Raw genomic sequence first — 16,667 nt, 5'->3', positions numbered from 1 at the left:
TGAAGTTGAGGGTTGTATGTGATTAGAGGAAGTCATGCTGACCTGTTCATCTGTGAGGGGTAACCAGTATATACAGGGAGCTGCTTTAGTTTTGTGGAACAGGTCATCAAGAAGTTTTACAGGAGGTTCTTCTGGTTTATCTGGAAAATGGAGACGATGTCAAATCAAGTCAAAGTAAATGCTTGATGAGATCAGTAAACATTTGACAAGATTTAGTTTCCCTCACCTTTCTTTTCCACTCTCTTCTCTTTGCTCTTGCCTCTCTCTCTGCGTCTTCGGTCCCGTGATCGAGACCTTCTCGTTTTGTCGTTTCGGTCTTCCTTGCCAAAATCCTTCACTTTATCCCGGTCCCACTCCCGTTCAGAACGAGTCCTCTCTCTCCTCTCCATCGCTCTTTCTCTCTCGGCCCACTGGTCTCTCACAGCTGTAGCCCCTCCATCTCGCTCTCTTTCTCGGTCCTTCTCTTTTTCGTGGTTTGGAGGTGGGAGTGGCGGATGTGCGGCAGGGCGGCCTGAGGCTTGAGGGTCATGACCTACACGGTCACTGGACACGTTACCTTTATGGAAGTCCAACTAGACACCGAAGAAACCACAAAATGAGAAGCATACAAAGTTTGATTAATAACATGAGAATGAATAAATTATGACAGCAATAAAAGCAAGAGAAGCAAACTGTTCCGACCTCATCCTGCTCGCAAAAATCCACCCGTAGTACTTTGGGATTACTCGCAGGCCATTTCACACCATGCAGTGCTTCTCGAGTGGCCGCTGCTTCCTCTATAGTGGAGTACTGAGGTAGAACATGACAGAAGGAAGGTTAAAATAAACTAATGCAAAATAAAATAAAAGATGAATAACACAGAATAAAACAAATCCACTACCGTTAAAAAGTTTGGTGTCAGTAAGATTTTTTTCATGATTTTGTCCCTAATGCTCACTAAGGATTTATTTGATTATTTTTGTGGAAACAGACGCATTTTTTAGGATTCTTTGATGAATAGAAAGTTCAAAAGAAAAGCATTTATTTGAAAAAATTTTTTTTTCATACTTTAAATCTTTATAATTTAATCTTTTAATGTCCCAAAAAATCTTTTGAACGGTAGTAATAATAATAATGAGCTTTAATAATAATAATAATAAATAGTAATCTTACTGTGACATAGCAGTGAGATTTGATCTTATCAATCCAGAAACCCTCCTCCACCAATGTACCCGTCCGATTTAACAACTCCTTCAGCTGCCCTAAGGTGAAAGGTCGCACCTAGAGAGAAACAGTTAAGAGTAGGGGTCAAAAGAACAGCGAAACTTTTAGTGTCTCCACCACAACACAAAAGAAATCTGACCCTGAAGTATAATGTTCCTCATAAGAGTTAAAGTTTTTAGCAGTTCAGTGGCACTATTCACACACACTCTTAAAATATTTTATTCGAGACTTCCCTACATTACAGTGAGACACTGAGCAGTGAAATGAACAACGTCATCTGGTGCTTACCAGGTTGCATACGTGTATGATTTTGGAGGTTTTTCCACGAGGAGGAGACAGCTGGCGACCTGTCCTTATGGGGTCATCAATAGTTATGGACACTCCTGATTTCTGCTGACTGATGGAGCGCCGCACCAAAGAATCATTGGGAGTGACTGAGAAGAAAATAAAAACTATTATAATCTTGCTTGTAAAAAAACAAGGATATGTGGGAATAACAGTAGAAAATTAAGGAATTACCTTTCTTGGAATCACCTTCCTGTGTTTCTATGCTAGCATCAGGGGAGCTCTCCTGTTTCCTATGCATTTCCTTCTCTCCTCCTGTCCATTTCGGCTCTTCGTCGTCATCCTCCTCCTCCATTTCTTTCTGCCCATTCTCATGTCCCTCAGACGGAACAATCTGAACCAAAGTTTAAAAGGACAAGAAAAAAGTTCACTGAATGGCAGGGACAAAACATGAACTTTTAAAGACAATGACAAAATGTTTTCCTATAAAAAGATTCACTCCTAAAGTCACTTAACGCTTTAAAATTACTAAAGTTAATTCTCCAGTATCGTGCCGTAGTCTTCAGCACTGGTGTTCCTCCTTGACTATCCCTACCAAGTCAAACTTTAACATTTGTTTTGTCAGCTACCCGTCACAAGCCTGTGCTCACCTGTGTCACTGTGCGTCTGATCTTGAGACCCTGATCCTCTTCTGGCTCCTCTCGCTCACGAGGCCCGGATGAGTCCTCATCCACAGAGAGACGGCTCTCATCTGGGTGCAGTTCGACCACCGCCTCCTGTAGGGGCTTGATGTCTGGAATCAGTGTCTGTAAAGATGACAATTTTTAAGTCATGTAAAAATACTTTTATGCAGTACAATTAAAGCACAGAACTGATAACCATTCAGTTAAATTCTGTCCAAACTATACAAGGTCTACACATTTAAGCTTTTCATCAAATAAAACTTGAGAATAACACAACATTGACCCTATAACGTTGAATTTATCCAAGCAGCAAGGCTGTCAAAACAGGTAGTTATTCATTACGTATCTGCTAAGGTCATGTGGGAGTGGTCTTGGATGATTTACCTTCAGCGATTCAGTGGTGATGCTGATTGACGGCTTTTTGGCAGTGACTGCTGTACTAGATCCCCACCTTCTCTTCCTGCTGGCTCCGCCCACAGGCTCTGACTCAGAAGATGCAACCTCGGTTTTACCTAGTGCCAAGAAAAATTAATCACAAAACTGCAGATCCAGATCCAGCTGTAAATGACTGGTAAAGGAGCATAGCGAAACAATTCCTAAATGACTCTGTAATCCCTCTTTTTACTTGAATAGTACTGCAATTTACTTCTTAGCTTCTTTAAGCATGTAAGAACAGGCTTTAATGTAATGCATAGAAGTTAAATTAACATTTAACAAATGCAATTATGGCAAACAATTCAGTTATTTGAACATAGAAACATTTCAGATAAAAAAGAGAAAAGTTGTTAACTTTGCAGCTCAACAATTGGAACAGGGTTTATTTGAGCCCAATTCATAGCACATGATGTTGCAATGCACTGCTTTCAAAGTGGAGAGACGATTTTTGGATCAACGTAATTTAATTTGCATCACTCTAGCCAGAGTTGTTGTTTTAAAAACTGTACTTGGTGAGGACAGCATCCCACCCCTGTTACTGGTTAAGGTTCTAGATCAGCAGGTTTAAATAGGCAGGGCAGAGGCAATTATTACTTTTCTTAGGAGAGAAATGCACAGAATGGGCTGCAGCAACCTGTCAGTAGACAAGGGGTAAGAGAAAGGAACATTTTGAAGACACTTACTGCTCAGGGAGATCTTTCGGGCAGCAAACGATTTTGCAGTGGAGCTCTGAAATGAAATAGAGAGGAGGAGAAACAAGATCCCAGTGGATGTGTGGAGGAAGAGACAGACACAACGGACAAAAGAGACATTGGGAAAAGGAGGGGAATGAGAGAAAGGAGAGGGGGAAGAACAGATGCACAGCTATCAGTTACACCAATAACGTACAGTTGCTTTGAGAATCCCACCATTATTATAAACTGTTTCTGGATTTAAAAGTCCCCTACATTGCTATAGCTTTAGTTTTTACTTTAACATAACTTTAGCTAACAAATGCTTGATTAAATGTCCCTACTTTCCCATATGTGCTGTAAAAAATGTTTTAGGATTACCAACACCCTCTAACCTCATCATTAACAAAGCAAAAAAACCTTCTTTCCACTTTAAGTTATTTAAAAACAAATACATCTTGGGAAAAAGGGTTTTCCTGGTACCATTGACACCTGATTCCTCTCTGGCTTGGCTATGGCCCAACCGCACAGCAGTGTGCACTGTATCTAGGCAACAAAGGTCCAATCAGAGGAGGCTGAGAAGTGAGGGCGAGATACGATCACAATTGAGTGTGCTGATTGGCCGGCTGACAGGAACTGCACTTTTTGTTTCAATGGCTGTTTTTTTTTTTTCTCTTGTAGTGGGATGTGTGATCCCAATGGTCTTTGAAAGTCTTTTAAGTTGTTGAGTGTTCAGGAAGCAACGGAAGCATGGCAAAAACTCCCGGTGTCCTCACTGGCTGTGGTGATAGCATCCTCATTACAAACCAACGAGAATCACATGATGTTTGACAAGCCTGGTAGCAATCTGTCACAGCATTTTATCATCTGCATAAACTGAAAGTCCTTTGTACACATGGTGCGCCACAAAAACACCTGTGACAAATTGGTAAAGATGGTTTCCTTTTTCAACGTTTTGCAAAGGATCTCATGCTGTCCACAAGTTTATCTGAGAATTTTCTTGAAAGGTCATTTCTGTCAGACTGGAGCATAAAGTTCTTTGAAATATCCCAGCAAGTCCATTTGTATTAGTGCTGCATGGCTGTTGACAAACTGAATAATGACAGGAAAAATAGTTGGTAGTAAATCCAGTGATTAGTCCATAAGCATCGCTTCATTATCTCAGACTGCTCGACTCTCAGAGATCAGTCCACAGGCATGTGAGAAGCAGCAAGTGTTTGTGTAGAGTCTGTGCAGATATCAGTTCATTCAAGTAGTAAAGTGTGAGCGAAAATAGCAGGAGGCGTCAAGACTGTTCCCATCATGATGACAGAAGTCCATCTGATGTTTGTGTTTGGTTAGCGTTCACACTTTGAAAAATGTCTTTGTTGGTGAGCAGCATTCTTTGTTTTCCGCAAATACGACTGACGCCTCCATCTCATCAGCTATTTTAGCTTCTCTTAAGCAGTTCCATCAGGAGGCCACATCAGTTTTGTATGACGAGGTAGTGGCCAATGATCCGGCCGGTTCCGTCAGGCTAAGTGTGCAGTGGCGACTCTGGGGGCCTAGCTCAGGTACAGCCGAGACGCTTGGGCATAGCGGGGCAGGTGATGGAGGTGGTAGAGGAGAAGAGGTGGTGGCAGTATGCAGGTACCAGTATGAGCAATGGAAGAGGGGAGGGCACCTTCACAACAAAGCAATCAATGGGATTTTAAACCACAAAACAGTCATACTACCAGATCCAGAGATAAAAAGAGAAAGGGAACAAGAGCAAAAGACAGAGTGGCAGAGAGAGAGAAATAGCAGGAAAAAAAAAGGGAGGAGAGAAGACAGAGAGAGCCTACATCTCTAACTACATGTTGCCAGGGTCTATCATCTGCTCCCTACAACTCAAATATACACACTGAGCACTATTTACATAGACACTTATGGCACAATATATGAAAAGGGGGATTGTTTTTTAAAAAGTGATTAATATAGAGATGTAACTTTTCAAAAGAGGATTATCAGATGGAGATTGCAAAAAGCATCTCTAAACTTCTCTAAAGTACCACTTCTAAAAATATTGACAGTAAAATAAGTGAAAATTGCTGACCTCAATCAACTATCTGGTCAATGGACAACTAGTTGACCACTCCAACCCATCTAAAAATCGTTTAGGCTACAAAAAGATTTATATTTAACACAAAAATGTAAAACGCCCATCTAAAATTAGCACTGATTCATTCCCTCTCACACACACGCAATGACCTACTCTGTTTCTAATTTCACACATTATTAGCCATCCACATCCCCCAGACATTGCTACAGCTGCTGCTACTGAGTTAAATGAAACAATGGTAACAGTAATCTAATATCCAATCCTGAACTGAATCTGAAGAAAGATGACAATTTGAGATCACTTTGGCTTCAAAAGGTTCAGCTAGAACTACCTCACAAACTTCAGTTATCCCCATGTCATATTTCAGGGTTATAGTTTCCACTGGGTCTTCGTTCTGTGGGCCTTCTTACCTCCTCGGGGTGGGAGTCGCTTGATTCTGCCCCCTGTTGGTCAGACGGTTGCATAGCACTCTCTGAATGCGAGCGGCCCTCCAGCTCCATAGCAACTTGGCCTGCAGGCTCAGAGAGAGCTTCCTGCTTTACCTCCCTAGAGAAAAAGAGTCAGTGAACAAGAGAAAGAGAGACAGAAAGAGAGTAAGGGGTAAGGGGGCTGAGGCTGCTTGATCTGGGTCACTCCACCTATAAATAACTGCCTGGCTAAATGACTCTCACATCCAGCATTACACACATACATACAAGACATTTCAACCACAGTCAGAAAACTTGCAAACAATGGGAGGGAAATACCAATAAAACACTTCCATATTGTCATTAACCAAGACCCGTATACACACTTAAATAAATACACAAATTAAATTGGTGTGAATTATGACCTATCTGTACTACTGAATTGTTGTACAGCTAGAGAGGAAATACAACTGCAAACAGATGAATTAAAGGGAAGATAAATTTAAGTATATAAATTAAATTTAAGTATAAAATTGATGTAACATGCGTGCAGCGGTGAGTCTGATAAAAAAAAAAAAAAACACTAGTATATAATACAATGCATACGAATCTCAGTACATTTATAACCATTTCATTGATGCATTAAAATTGTAATGCTTTGCATACACAGTTCACTCACCTTGTTAATACAAGTTCTAATAAAAATCAAGTGAACGGTTGCTTGAGGTTACAAATAATCTGCTTTGTTGCCCTTGAACTTTCCACCACACAAGTGTGCACGCTATCTAATGAAAACTTCCCAGGGCTTCATCAAAGTCATTACTGAGGGTTCATCACGGTTTCCACAAAAATATTAAGCAGCACAACTGTTTTCAACATTGATAATAATAATAATAATAATAATAAGAAGAAATGTTTCCTGAGCAGCAAATCAGCATTTTAGAATGATTTCTGAAGAATAATGCGACACTGAAGACTGGAGTAATGATGCTGAAAATTCAGCTTCGCATCACGGGAATAAATTACGTTTTAAAATAATAAATAAGAAAATAGTTTTTTTAAATTGTAATATTCCACAGTATTATTACTGTTTTACTGTATTTTTAATATAATAAATGCAGCCTTGGTGTGCATATACTTCTCTCAATAACATTTAAAAGAATCTTACCAGCCTCAGACTTTTGAAGAGTGTACTTCTGATGACATTCATGAGCCGCCATTAGCTCTCACAACAATAAAACCGTTTAAGCACATACGACAGTTTTCAGATTTGACTGTATCGTATGCAACACTTTTGATATAACAAATTTAAACCTTCGCAAACAAAGCACTGGCAGGGGAACAGATTAACCGGCTCCTGACATTCTAATTCCTACAGGGGATTCAATCGCATTCATTGTTCTATAGATAACCAATCCCTCTCTCACACACATAAACATACACCTGTGCAGCACACCTTGGCACCGTGGTCTCCAGAGACAACACAGCCCTGATGCCATTTGCTCCGAGGAGGGAAAAACTGCCTCTGGGTTCTCTGAGCACAACCCTTTGCCTTTGTATTAAAGCAGTCAACACATGCTGAGGGGAAGGGGGACGGGTAGCTAGATCCCCTGTGAACAAAAAAGCCAAGCGCTTAGAATACTTAGCATTTACACATGAATGCAAAGCTGGCAAAGACCAAGAGGAAAACCTGAAAGACCGCCTCAAACGGAACTACAGTGGCCCCAGAGTTCATTTTCCATGCAGTAAGAGACTTAGTAACATTTAACGAATAACAATCTATTCAGACCGACTAAAAATAATATTCATATACAGAATCGGTCACTAGGGTGCATCCCTATTCCTCCGGAAGACTTTCAATAACTAGCATATTATGAACACCATGCTTAGGATTTGCTGTCCTTCAAGCAAAATAACTGAAACCCAATACACAGATATATGTGGTAATCTTTGGATCACTTAACTTTAGGCATAATAATTTTAACTATGGGTCATTCTTCGTGTTTCCTAACCACAATATCAAGCGCCAAGCAACACTTACACTACACCTAATTGCTTACATAAATAGCTACGCTGTTAAATGGATTTGAGTGAAATGCAAGCTGAGTTAACATTGTTTTATTCATAACATGAGATGCTGAAATCCTTTTCATACAGGCCATCATGGACACGGGTATCTCCATTACTAATTAAACACTACATGCATCTCTAGTGATTAAAAATGCCAGAGAATTGCCCACATCCTTTAAAGAACCCAAGTGCCTGAACAAGAACCCCTTCCCCCAACATCATGACGAAAACGTCTGCGTTTAAAACCCCAATGAGATACCATATGAGCATTTTTGGACATCATATGCGGGATCTAATTCAATTCGATCATGACGACGCCAAAAATGCTATATTGGTAGGCAGCTCACTGGGTTTTAAAACACAGCCAAGCCCACATTTCGAGACAGCACTAAAGATAAAACGACGTTTAGTTCCACATTTAACCAAAAATAGTACAGGGACCACCGTACAAAGACAATCGCTCGATCGATTATGACCATAATATAAATATCTATCACCTCAACGATGTGCCAAACTAGCGCCGTAGGGTATTTCTAGAAACCACCTCTCCCACTCTTCTCTCTCGTCTAAACCCTTACCCGTTTTTGTTGCCGTCCGACAGCATAATGTCAGGCTGTAACCTGGACCGCGACGACCGATTCTATGCCGGTTCTGCCGGCCACGGATGCGTAGGAAGAAATGTGAGAAGCGGACGCGCTGCAAAGCTGTGTTTTTTTCTCTCTCTTGTGCAATGCGTCGGTATAGTCACGGCGGCGCTCACAGAGCAGCCATATTGAGCAGCGCTGGGGGAAGTGTGAGGAGTACAAGCAGGACCCCTCCTCCAAGGCCACGCCGGTTGATAGGCGGTCACATAGAACGCCTGATTAAAAATGCAACCGCTCTTACATTTCACATCAAAACAGTCAAATTAACTACTGCTTGAATGAGCTTTAAAAATATATATATTTGGATAAGACTGTATAGTACGTTTCTAGCCAATGAACAGAATTAACAGAAAGATTACGTTTGTGAACCCTTAAAGGGATAGTTGACAAAAAAAGTCATCAGGCTCATTTGGTTCAAAACCAAAACCTGTATGACTTACTTCTGCAAAGCTCAAACGATGATATTTTGAAGACTGCTGGTAACCAACCCGAAAATACAGACATTTATTCTTTAATGTTCCACAGAAGAACGACATGAGATTAAGGTAAAATGACAGAATTTAAATTGTTTTTTAGAACTATCCCTTTAAGATTTATTCATTTATGCATACCTTTTACTTTAGTTACCATAATATTCTTCATCCAACTAGATAAAGAGAATCCAGTTAAACAATTAATACACAAATGTTAGCATTTTCAACTTTTTTATTGACCAAAATTATCCAAGAGTATCGTTTAAAAAAAGTTGATGCTTGATTGGCTGGAAAAGGTTGCAAAGCTATTTCTAAATGTTTTTAGGTCCAGCATATTGGGTAAAAATCGATTTCCTATTTATATAAAATAGGAAGATATTTAAGTAATTCATGCAAGGAAGTCCAACAACATCAGAGTTAAGCAGTGTTGTATAGAAGAACTGGCTAAATTTCCTCCAAACTGATAATGTGCAGGACTGATCCACACTGGAAACGTGTGGTTGCCATTCTGCTGCTAAAAAAGAGGTTACACTAGATACTGAAAGCAAAGGTTCACATACTTTTACACTCTCAGATCATTTTGCTTAATAAGTAATACATTGTTAATTTGCACTTATTTGTTTTTATCAGGTTCTCTCTATTTAGTTCTAACACTTTTTGATGAAGTACAGAAATGTCTAACTTTCTAGTGTCACTGTATAACTCTTATATACAACCCCCAGGATCTAAAAACATTTATAGTATATATACAATGAGAAGTTTATTAGGATGTTTTTGGTTTCATTTCCCACTGTTTGACCAGTGAATTTCTGTAAATGTTTCAGTTATTTGAGCTTGTATATAGCTTATATATATTATTACAGAGAATAAATATGTTGTGCATACCTCAAAAAACATGGAGTAATTTTAACGTTACATTCTGTAAGTACTTCAAAAAAGATTTTATTTATTTTATTAATTATTTGTCTGAATTAATGATTGTAGTCCTTCTTAGAAAACTACACACAACAATAACCATTATTCAGTATTTTCTTCATAAAATCTCACAGCTCTCCTCACTGCATTATTAAAATGATCCAACACATTACTCAATATAGCATTAAAGGGTTAGTTCACCCAAAAATGTAAGTTCTGTCATCATTTACTCACCCTCATGTCATTCCAAACCAGTCAGACTTTTGTTCATGTTTGAAACACAAATGAAGATATTTTAATTAAATCTGAGAGCTTTCTGTCCCTCCATTGACAGTCCAAGCAACTACCACTTTGACATTTTGAAAATGTTAATAAAGAGGTCGTTTCTGAAGAGACACTATCGCATTATATGATGAACAGATTGACTTTAGGCTTTTATTCACATATAAACATTAAACAAAACACACATCAGATATGGTAAACAAAAGCTGAGAGACGTGCGAGAACCAATGAGGTACATTCTCGTGTGTTACACAGCACGTTTGAGATTTAAAGAGGTTTGTTCTCATGCGTCAGGCAAGTACGGTTCACTGATCAATGTTTATATGCGAGTAAAAGCCTAAAAACAATCTGTTCATCATATAAAGCGATCGAGTCTCTTTGGAAATTTGGACTAAACCACTCAATTCATTTGGATAGTTTTACGATCTCTTTATAAACTTAGTGTCAGTTGCATAGACTGTCAATGGAGGGACAAATCTCTCAGATTTCATTTAAAATTTCTTCATTTGTGTTTCAAAGATAAACAAAATCGTACGTGTTTGAAACGACATGAGGGTGAGTAAATGATGAAAAGACGGACTCCCATCTGCTGGATGTAGCAATCTCACTAAACTATGCATGACAACAGACGGAAGAGTTTGAGCTCATGCATTTCTGAGCTCACACATGGTGGGTGGTCCTGCATTTAGACAAATCTCTCAGATTCCAAAGAGGTCAAAGGGAAGACAATGGTTATGAGATAATTCAATGAGATGTGAAAGACAATAAAGAATGCTTGTAACTTGAATGACAAGAATTTCCCACTGTTTGACCAGTGAATTTCTGTACATTTTTCAGTTATTTTAGCTTGATGGATTAAAAAAATAAAATAAAAATTACATAGAGAATAAATATGTTGTGCATACCTCAAAAAAAGGAGTCATTTTAACGTTATATTCTGTAAGTACTTCAAAAAAGAGATACAGCAGGATCAGAAAGATTAAAAAAAATTATATTGTGTCTGAGAATGCATCTTAATGGTTTCATTTTATTGTTTAAAGCTCATTAATAAATAATATGATTATTTTTTACCTGTTCAAGGCAATGTAGTGTGTCAATGAAATACCTGAAAGACTGAGCCTTCTTTTTTTCTTCAACATCTCTTCTTTTCTCTTTCTCATCCTAGAAGACAATATCATCAAAGATCATATTTACAGTGAATTTATTCCATTATGTACTTTCCTATTGATTGTTTGAACAAATATCCTTTGTGTTTGTCTTCAGATCACACTATGAGTGTGAGAAGTTGTGCTGAACTCATGTACACCCAGAGACACAAGTCAGACTGGTGCATCAGTATTAGCATGGCAGGTTCATCATCAAAACACACTAAAGGCAGAATTAACCAACAAAATTAAAAACCATAGGTCTGACGTGTAAATAGGACAATTACTCACCTTCTTTCGGCTGGGTGGGCTAGACTTTTCCTGTGAAGGAGAGCTTGAAGAATGAGAGGATGATGATTCTGAATCTGTGTCAGATGATGATGACTGACTTGACGTTGATGCGCGTCGTCCAGGAGATTTTTCTCTCAGTGAACTTTCTCTTGTTTTATCCATTTCTCCTTCTTTAGTAGCGCGTGTAGCTGGTTTAAGTGACTGTTTAGGTGCCTCTTTCTCCAGAACCTTCATTTGTTTGACCCCCTTATGTTTTGATTCAGCCATTGCTGTAGAGGCCTCTATCTCCATAGCAATGTCTTCAGAGCACTTCGGCCCTGTGATGAGGACTGACACCTGAGGTTTGGAGGGTGACTTAAGTGACTCAGGTGGTGGGACCTCTGAGAAAATTGGTTTTCTCCTAGGTGGGAAAGTTGTGGGTGATGTCAAACGGAATGGCGTAGAGGTCTCATCTACTTTCTTATTTTCTTTCTCCTCATCTTTCTCTTTCTCCAACTCAGGATCTTGAGCATCATGTTGAGCAGGGGTCAATGTGGGAACTGACATGGACACCTCTGACCCGAGAAGCTGCTGAGCTGAGTCTTGTGCTGCTGGTTCACCACCCTCCTGCTCTTCAACTTCCATTTCTCCTTCTCCCTCCATCCCTACCTTCTGTGCACCAAACACACCCTCAGACTCCATTTTTCGGACCAGCAGGCTAAGGGGACCAGGTCTCCGTGTGGATGGGGGTTCTGGGCTGCTGGATCTAGAACTGGAGCTGGACTCCTGTCTTTTGAGGGATGGAGGAGAGACCATTCCTGCCCCTGGAGCAGCATCTTCTGCTATGCCGGCTGGCTCATCTTGGTCATGTGGGCTCTGTTTGGGAGTGTCAGGTAGCGGGAAAGACAACTCTGGAGGTGGTGATGGGGGAGGAGTGGGTTGACGGAGCTGCAGAGGCGGCTGGTGGACTGGTTGAGGCTGGGGAGGGATGTGTTGTGGGGGCTGAAGCTTTCGACGGGATCTTTGGGGGGCTGCAGCTGCAGCTGGAGGGTGTACCGGAGGAGCCCGTTGGTCCTTTTTCCCATGTGAGGAAGGGCCCCATTGATCATCATCGCCACTGTCATCATCATCATCATCCTCGTCATCATCATTGCTATCAACTTGAGAACAAGCTGCTGCCCCTGCAGAACGGCTGAGCTGCAACACTGAATGGGCAGGACCTGCTTCAACTGGCGCTGTTCCCTCTCTCTCTTGGGAACGGGGCATCATGATTGGCAGGCCTTGACGCTCTGGTTGTCCAACCACGCGCACAGACAAGGAGGCAACTGCTCGTGGAGGGGAGGGTGTTGCGACCTCCTCGTGGCCGGGGAGGAACGAAGGATGCCAGATCCTCCCAGCTTTAGTGTCAGGTGATTCTTGAGATACAGGAACAGGGCCTGTATCCAACCTGTGTGATCCCATTAACCCGGGGTCCTGCGGCAACCCTCCTCCGCCCGGCTGGTTTACAGACAGATGAATGCTTCCGATGTGATGCTGGAAAACATTGTAAATTAAATATTAAACACATACATAGGCACAATTTACACAATAAGCAAAACGAATATGATTGCTTGACAGTAAATGAAAGCTGCCTACTTTTCCCTCAGAGCACACTGCAAGTGTGAGAAATTCAGTTGAACTCACTTACACCCAGAGAGACAAAGTCAAACTCTGGTGCATCAGTATTAGCATGGCAGGCTCATCATTGGAAGCACAACATGAGTATGTAAGACTAACGCTTTTACCTAAGTGCATGTGTGGGCTATTAATTCTGACTGCTCTCATAGAAAACCAATGTTGTCATAGTAGGCAATGTTTTTTAATGGACAGCTCTCTGTGCTGCACTTCTCTCTCTATTGAAATGACTTGATGAAAATATTTTAAAATATGTAAATGTACAGTGCTGTTCAAAAGTTTACGGTTGGTAAGATTTTATCTTAAGATGTTTTTCTCTTTTATGCTTAACAAGGCTGTGTTTATTTGATCAAAAATATCAAATAAGTAATACTGTGAAATATTAAATACAAATTAAAATGTTATTTATTCCTGTGATGGTCAAGATGAATTGTCACATGATCCTTCACAAATCCTTCTAATATTCTGACGTGGTGCTCAAGAAGCATTTAAAAACTATATATTTGCGTGGAAAACATGATACATAATTTTCTAGATTTTTTGATGAATAGGAAGTTTAAAGAACCAGCATTTATTTGCAATAGAAATCATTTGTAACATTATGTCTTTGTCTTTTTTGATCAATTTAATGCATACTTGCTGAATAAATCTATAACATTTCTTACACACACACAAAAAAAAAATCTTACTGACCCCAAACAATCAAATGGTTGTGTATATAGTGAATAAAGTGATCATAAAAGATGAGTTACAGTCAAAAAAGCATGAATTGCACTATAGCGGCCATAGAATGATTTCAAATGAATGTTAGAATGAATTCAAACAGGCCTTTTGACATTGTAACTAAAATATAACTAGAATCGAAACAAATCTAGAGCTTACGAATCAAATTGAAAAATCTGAGCCAGTATCTGGCCCTAGTAAATTATATACCACAAAAAATTCAGTTTGTGTATTTGCTGATCAAATAAATCTGATAGCAGGCACAAATGTACTACACCAAATAAAGGTTTACTTTGTGCAAACATTTAAGGCACTTTTATACAAAGACTAGCTTCTTACCTTCTCTGGGAGAAAGGAAGTGCTACCCTTCGACATGTGGTCATCCTCCTCAGGACTCTGTTTCTCTGAAAGCAGCGTATTGCAAAGGTTGTGAATTTAGCTTATTGAAGGAGGGGAAAAAAGTATCTCACAAACTAAAGAGTCTGAAAATAAAATGCGAGCATAAGCTTAGGTGAAAGTCCCTATGAAAGCTATGAGTGCACAGCAACAATAATGTACAGGTGAAGAAACGTAATCTAATAAGCAGCAAACAAAGAGTATGACCCCCTAGTATTTCCTCAGAGCACACTGCAAGTGTGAGAAGTCAAGTTAACTCACGTACACCCAGACAAACACTGGTGCATCAGTATTAGCATGGCAGGCTCATCACAGGAAATACTAAATGAGTGTATGAGACTTTAAACATTATGCATTACTGTATGTTGAGAATGCCTGCACAGATGGTGTAGTTGAGTCAGTGTTATAACCTGTGTGTATATGTACGTGTGGGTCTGCTTACCATCTGCCTCGGTGGCCTCCCGAGCTTCTCTCTCCAGTCTCTGTCGGAGGAGCTCCTGCTGTTTTGCCAGGTACTGCTTTATAAAGCTGTTCTGACTCATCTCCTCCCCAATCTAAAAAACATAAAGAGAAAGCACACTCCAATCAAGGTCATCTCATTTACAACTGCTGGAGCCAAGAAGCTCCAGATTTTTTTTTAAGAGGCCAAACCTGAACAAAAATATGCAATTTGGTGGATATGTTATTTAAATGAAGAAATTCTAACAGTTGTAATGTAAATCAATTAGATTTTTTAAAATAACAGATTTCTTTCAAGAATGCATATAAAGATCACTGGTCACTCTATATCTCGCAATATAATGTCTTTTTTCTTTTCTTTTTTTTATGGATAATCAAGTAAACCCAAGTTGCTTCAGACCAGAAAATGTTCCTATTGATTATATCATATTAATATTAGTAACGTTACCAGTATAAAAGTTATTCTAAAGTTTACTCTATAAAAATAATTAAATATTTCACTGCAAACAGGCACATGTAAACAAAACTTACTAAAAAGTATGAACTATCAATCAGAAAGAAGGTGGCATGTAGTATATTGTGTTTTTAGCAAAGATTTGATCATGTTGATAATTTAGACACATAAATCAATAATGGGAATGAGAAAAAAAAAATCTCTTACCTGAGAGTTGGGCTGAAGACCAATGTGATGGGTTGATGTTCGTTGGAGATTCTCCAACATAATAGCCTTCACAAACACAGCAGATGGCACATTTAAAATACAGCTATAGAAAATATTCCAAGCACACCCAAGAAACAAATAAACAGTTTTTTTATGGTAAACGCTCTGTTTAGGTTCTTAAATCTGATCAAGCGTGTTGCTTGAGATACAAACCTATTTAATAGTGTTCATATAAAGAAAAGCTCCCATAAATATCTCACTCACCCGACCAGCACCACATGACCGCTTGCGACTTGATTCAAACGAGTGTTTAGGATCGCTGAATGAAGTGTTTATATTACGGGTGGGAGTGGCATTAGCCTTTCAAATTATTCACTACGTTAGCGCATACTTAGCGGATGACTCCGTTAAGCTGACAGTTTACCGGTCGTTACGCTAATTGTCGATGGAAAACAGGGACTGAAAGAAAAAGTCTCTCACGTCAATGCGATTTTGAACAAGGGAAATAAGTGTGAAATATTCTCCTAAAACGCCGTATTTAAAACCAAATTACGGTTGTCATTTACATAGAAATAGTCCATGGGAATCGCCCAAACTGAATTAATGAGCGTGTTTAGCATTTTTGTTTTCACCTAGTAACTAGAAACAAATGGTCATGTTTATAATGTTGTGCAAGTATCCACGCACATCCATCACATGAGACTGACAAGCGCGCCCCCAACTACAAACATACGACGCGCGGGCACGATGTCAACTCTGAGACCTCGGCTTGTCATGACCCAGACTGTTTAGAAAACATCCATATGAATGTATTATATAAGTTACGTGTTATAACTGCAAAATTATAGGGAAAAAAACTGCTGTGCGAAGCGGTAAACGATCCAAACTCCATATGCACTCGACAAACATTCCCGCTCTCGAAGCACCCGATACTTGGCCTGCCTGTCGGGTCTCGTCTTCAGCTCAACTTGACAGTAAGCGCACGGTATTAAAAGCCCGCACTTTAACCAAACTCACCCCTTTCAGCCTTTTAATAAGTGCATTTTTCTGTCCACTTTTGGCGAGTCCTCTTTGCTCCAAGGCGGTTTTTAAATCTGCCACACGAAGCGAATGAAGCGGTTTGCCGTCTAACGTAACATCCTCGCTTTCCGCCATTTTGCTTCACCCGAGCGCTCGAACTTCTGGGGCCGT

The 16,667-nt window shown here is 39.7% G+C and overlaps 1 protein-coding gene across 1 annotated transcript in view; it reads right to left on the bottom strand.

The window, feature by feature from the left end:
- The window catches only part of acin1b (apoptotic chromatin condensation inducer 1b), an 18,228-nt gene extending 1,561 nt beyond the window's left edge, over window positions 1-16,667 (bottom strand). Inside the window, exons 1-16 of the mRNA XM_084107710.1 lie at window positions 16,494-16,667; window positions 15,477-15,542; window positions 14,799-14,910; window positions 14,300-14,364; window positions 11,585-13,096; window positions 11,254-11,309; window positions 5,768-5,903; window positions 3,290-3,335; window positions 2,556-2,683; window positions 2,139-2,294; window positions 1,723-1,882; window positions 1,492-1,637; window positions 1,153-1,260; window positions 682-789; window positions 227-572; window positions 43-140 (exon numbers count right to left, since the gene is read on the bottom strand). Coding sequence (XP_083963836.1) covers window positions 43-140; window positions 227-572; window positions 682-789; window positions 1,153-1,260; window positions 1,492-1,637; window positions 1,723-1,882; window positions 2,139-2,294; window positions 2,556-2,683; window positions 3,290-3,335; window positions 5,768-5,903; window positions 11,254-11,309; window positions 11,585-13,096; window positions 14,300-14,364; window positions 14,799-14,910; window positions 15,477-15,542; window positions 16,494-16,631 — 3,381 coding nt within the window. The 5' untranslated portion in view covers window positions 16,632-16,667. The remainder of the gene's footprint in view (window positions 1-42; window positions 141-226; window positions 573-681; window positions 790-1,152; window positions 1,261-1,491; window positions 1,638-1,722; window positions 1,883-2,138; window positions 2,295-2,555; window positions 2,684-3,289; window positions 3,336-5,767; window positions 5,904-11,253; window positions 11,310-11,584; window positions 13,097-14,299; window positions 14,365-14,798; window positions 14,911-15,476; window positions 15,543-16,493) is intronic.

This window comes from Abramis brama, assembly GCF_963993115.1.
Source record: "Abramis brama genome assembly, chromosome: 3".
Taxonomy (NCBI): Eukaryota; Metazoa; Chordata; class Actinopteri; order Cypriniformes; family Leuciscidae; genus Abramis; species Abramis brama.
Note: the sequence above shows the minus strand (reverse complement) of the source record. Positions and strands in the feature narration are given on the sequence as shown.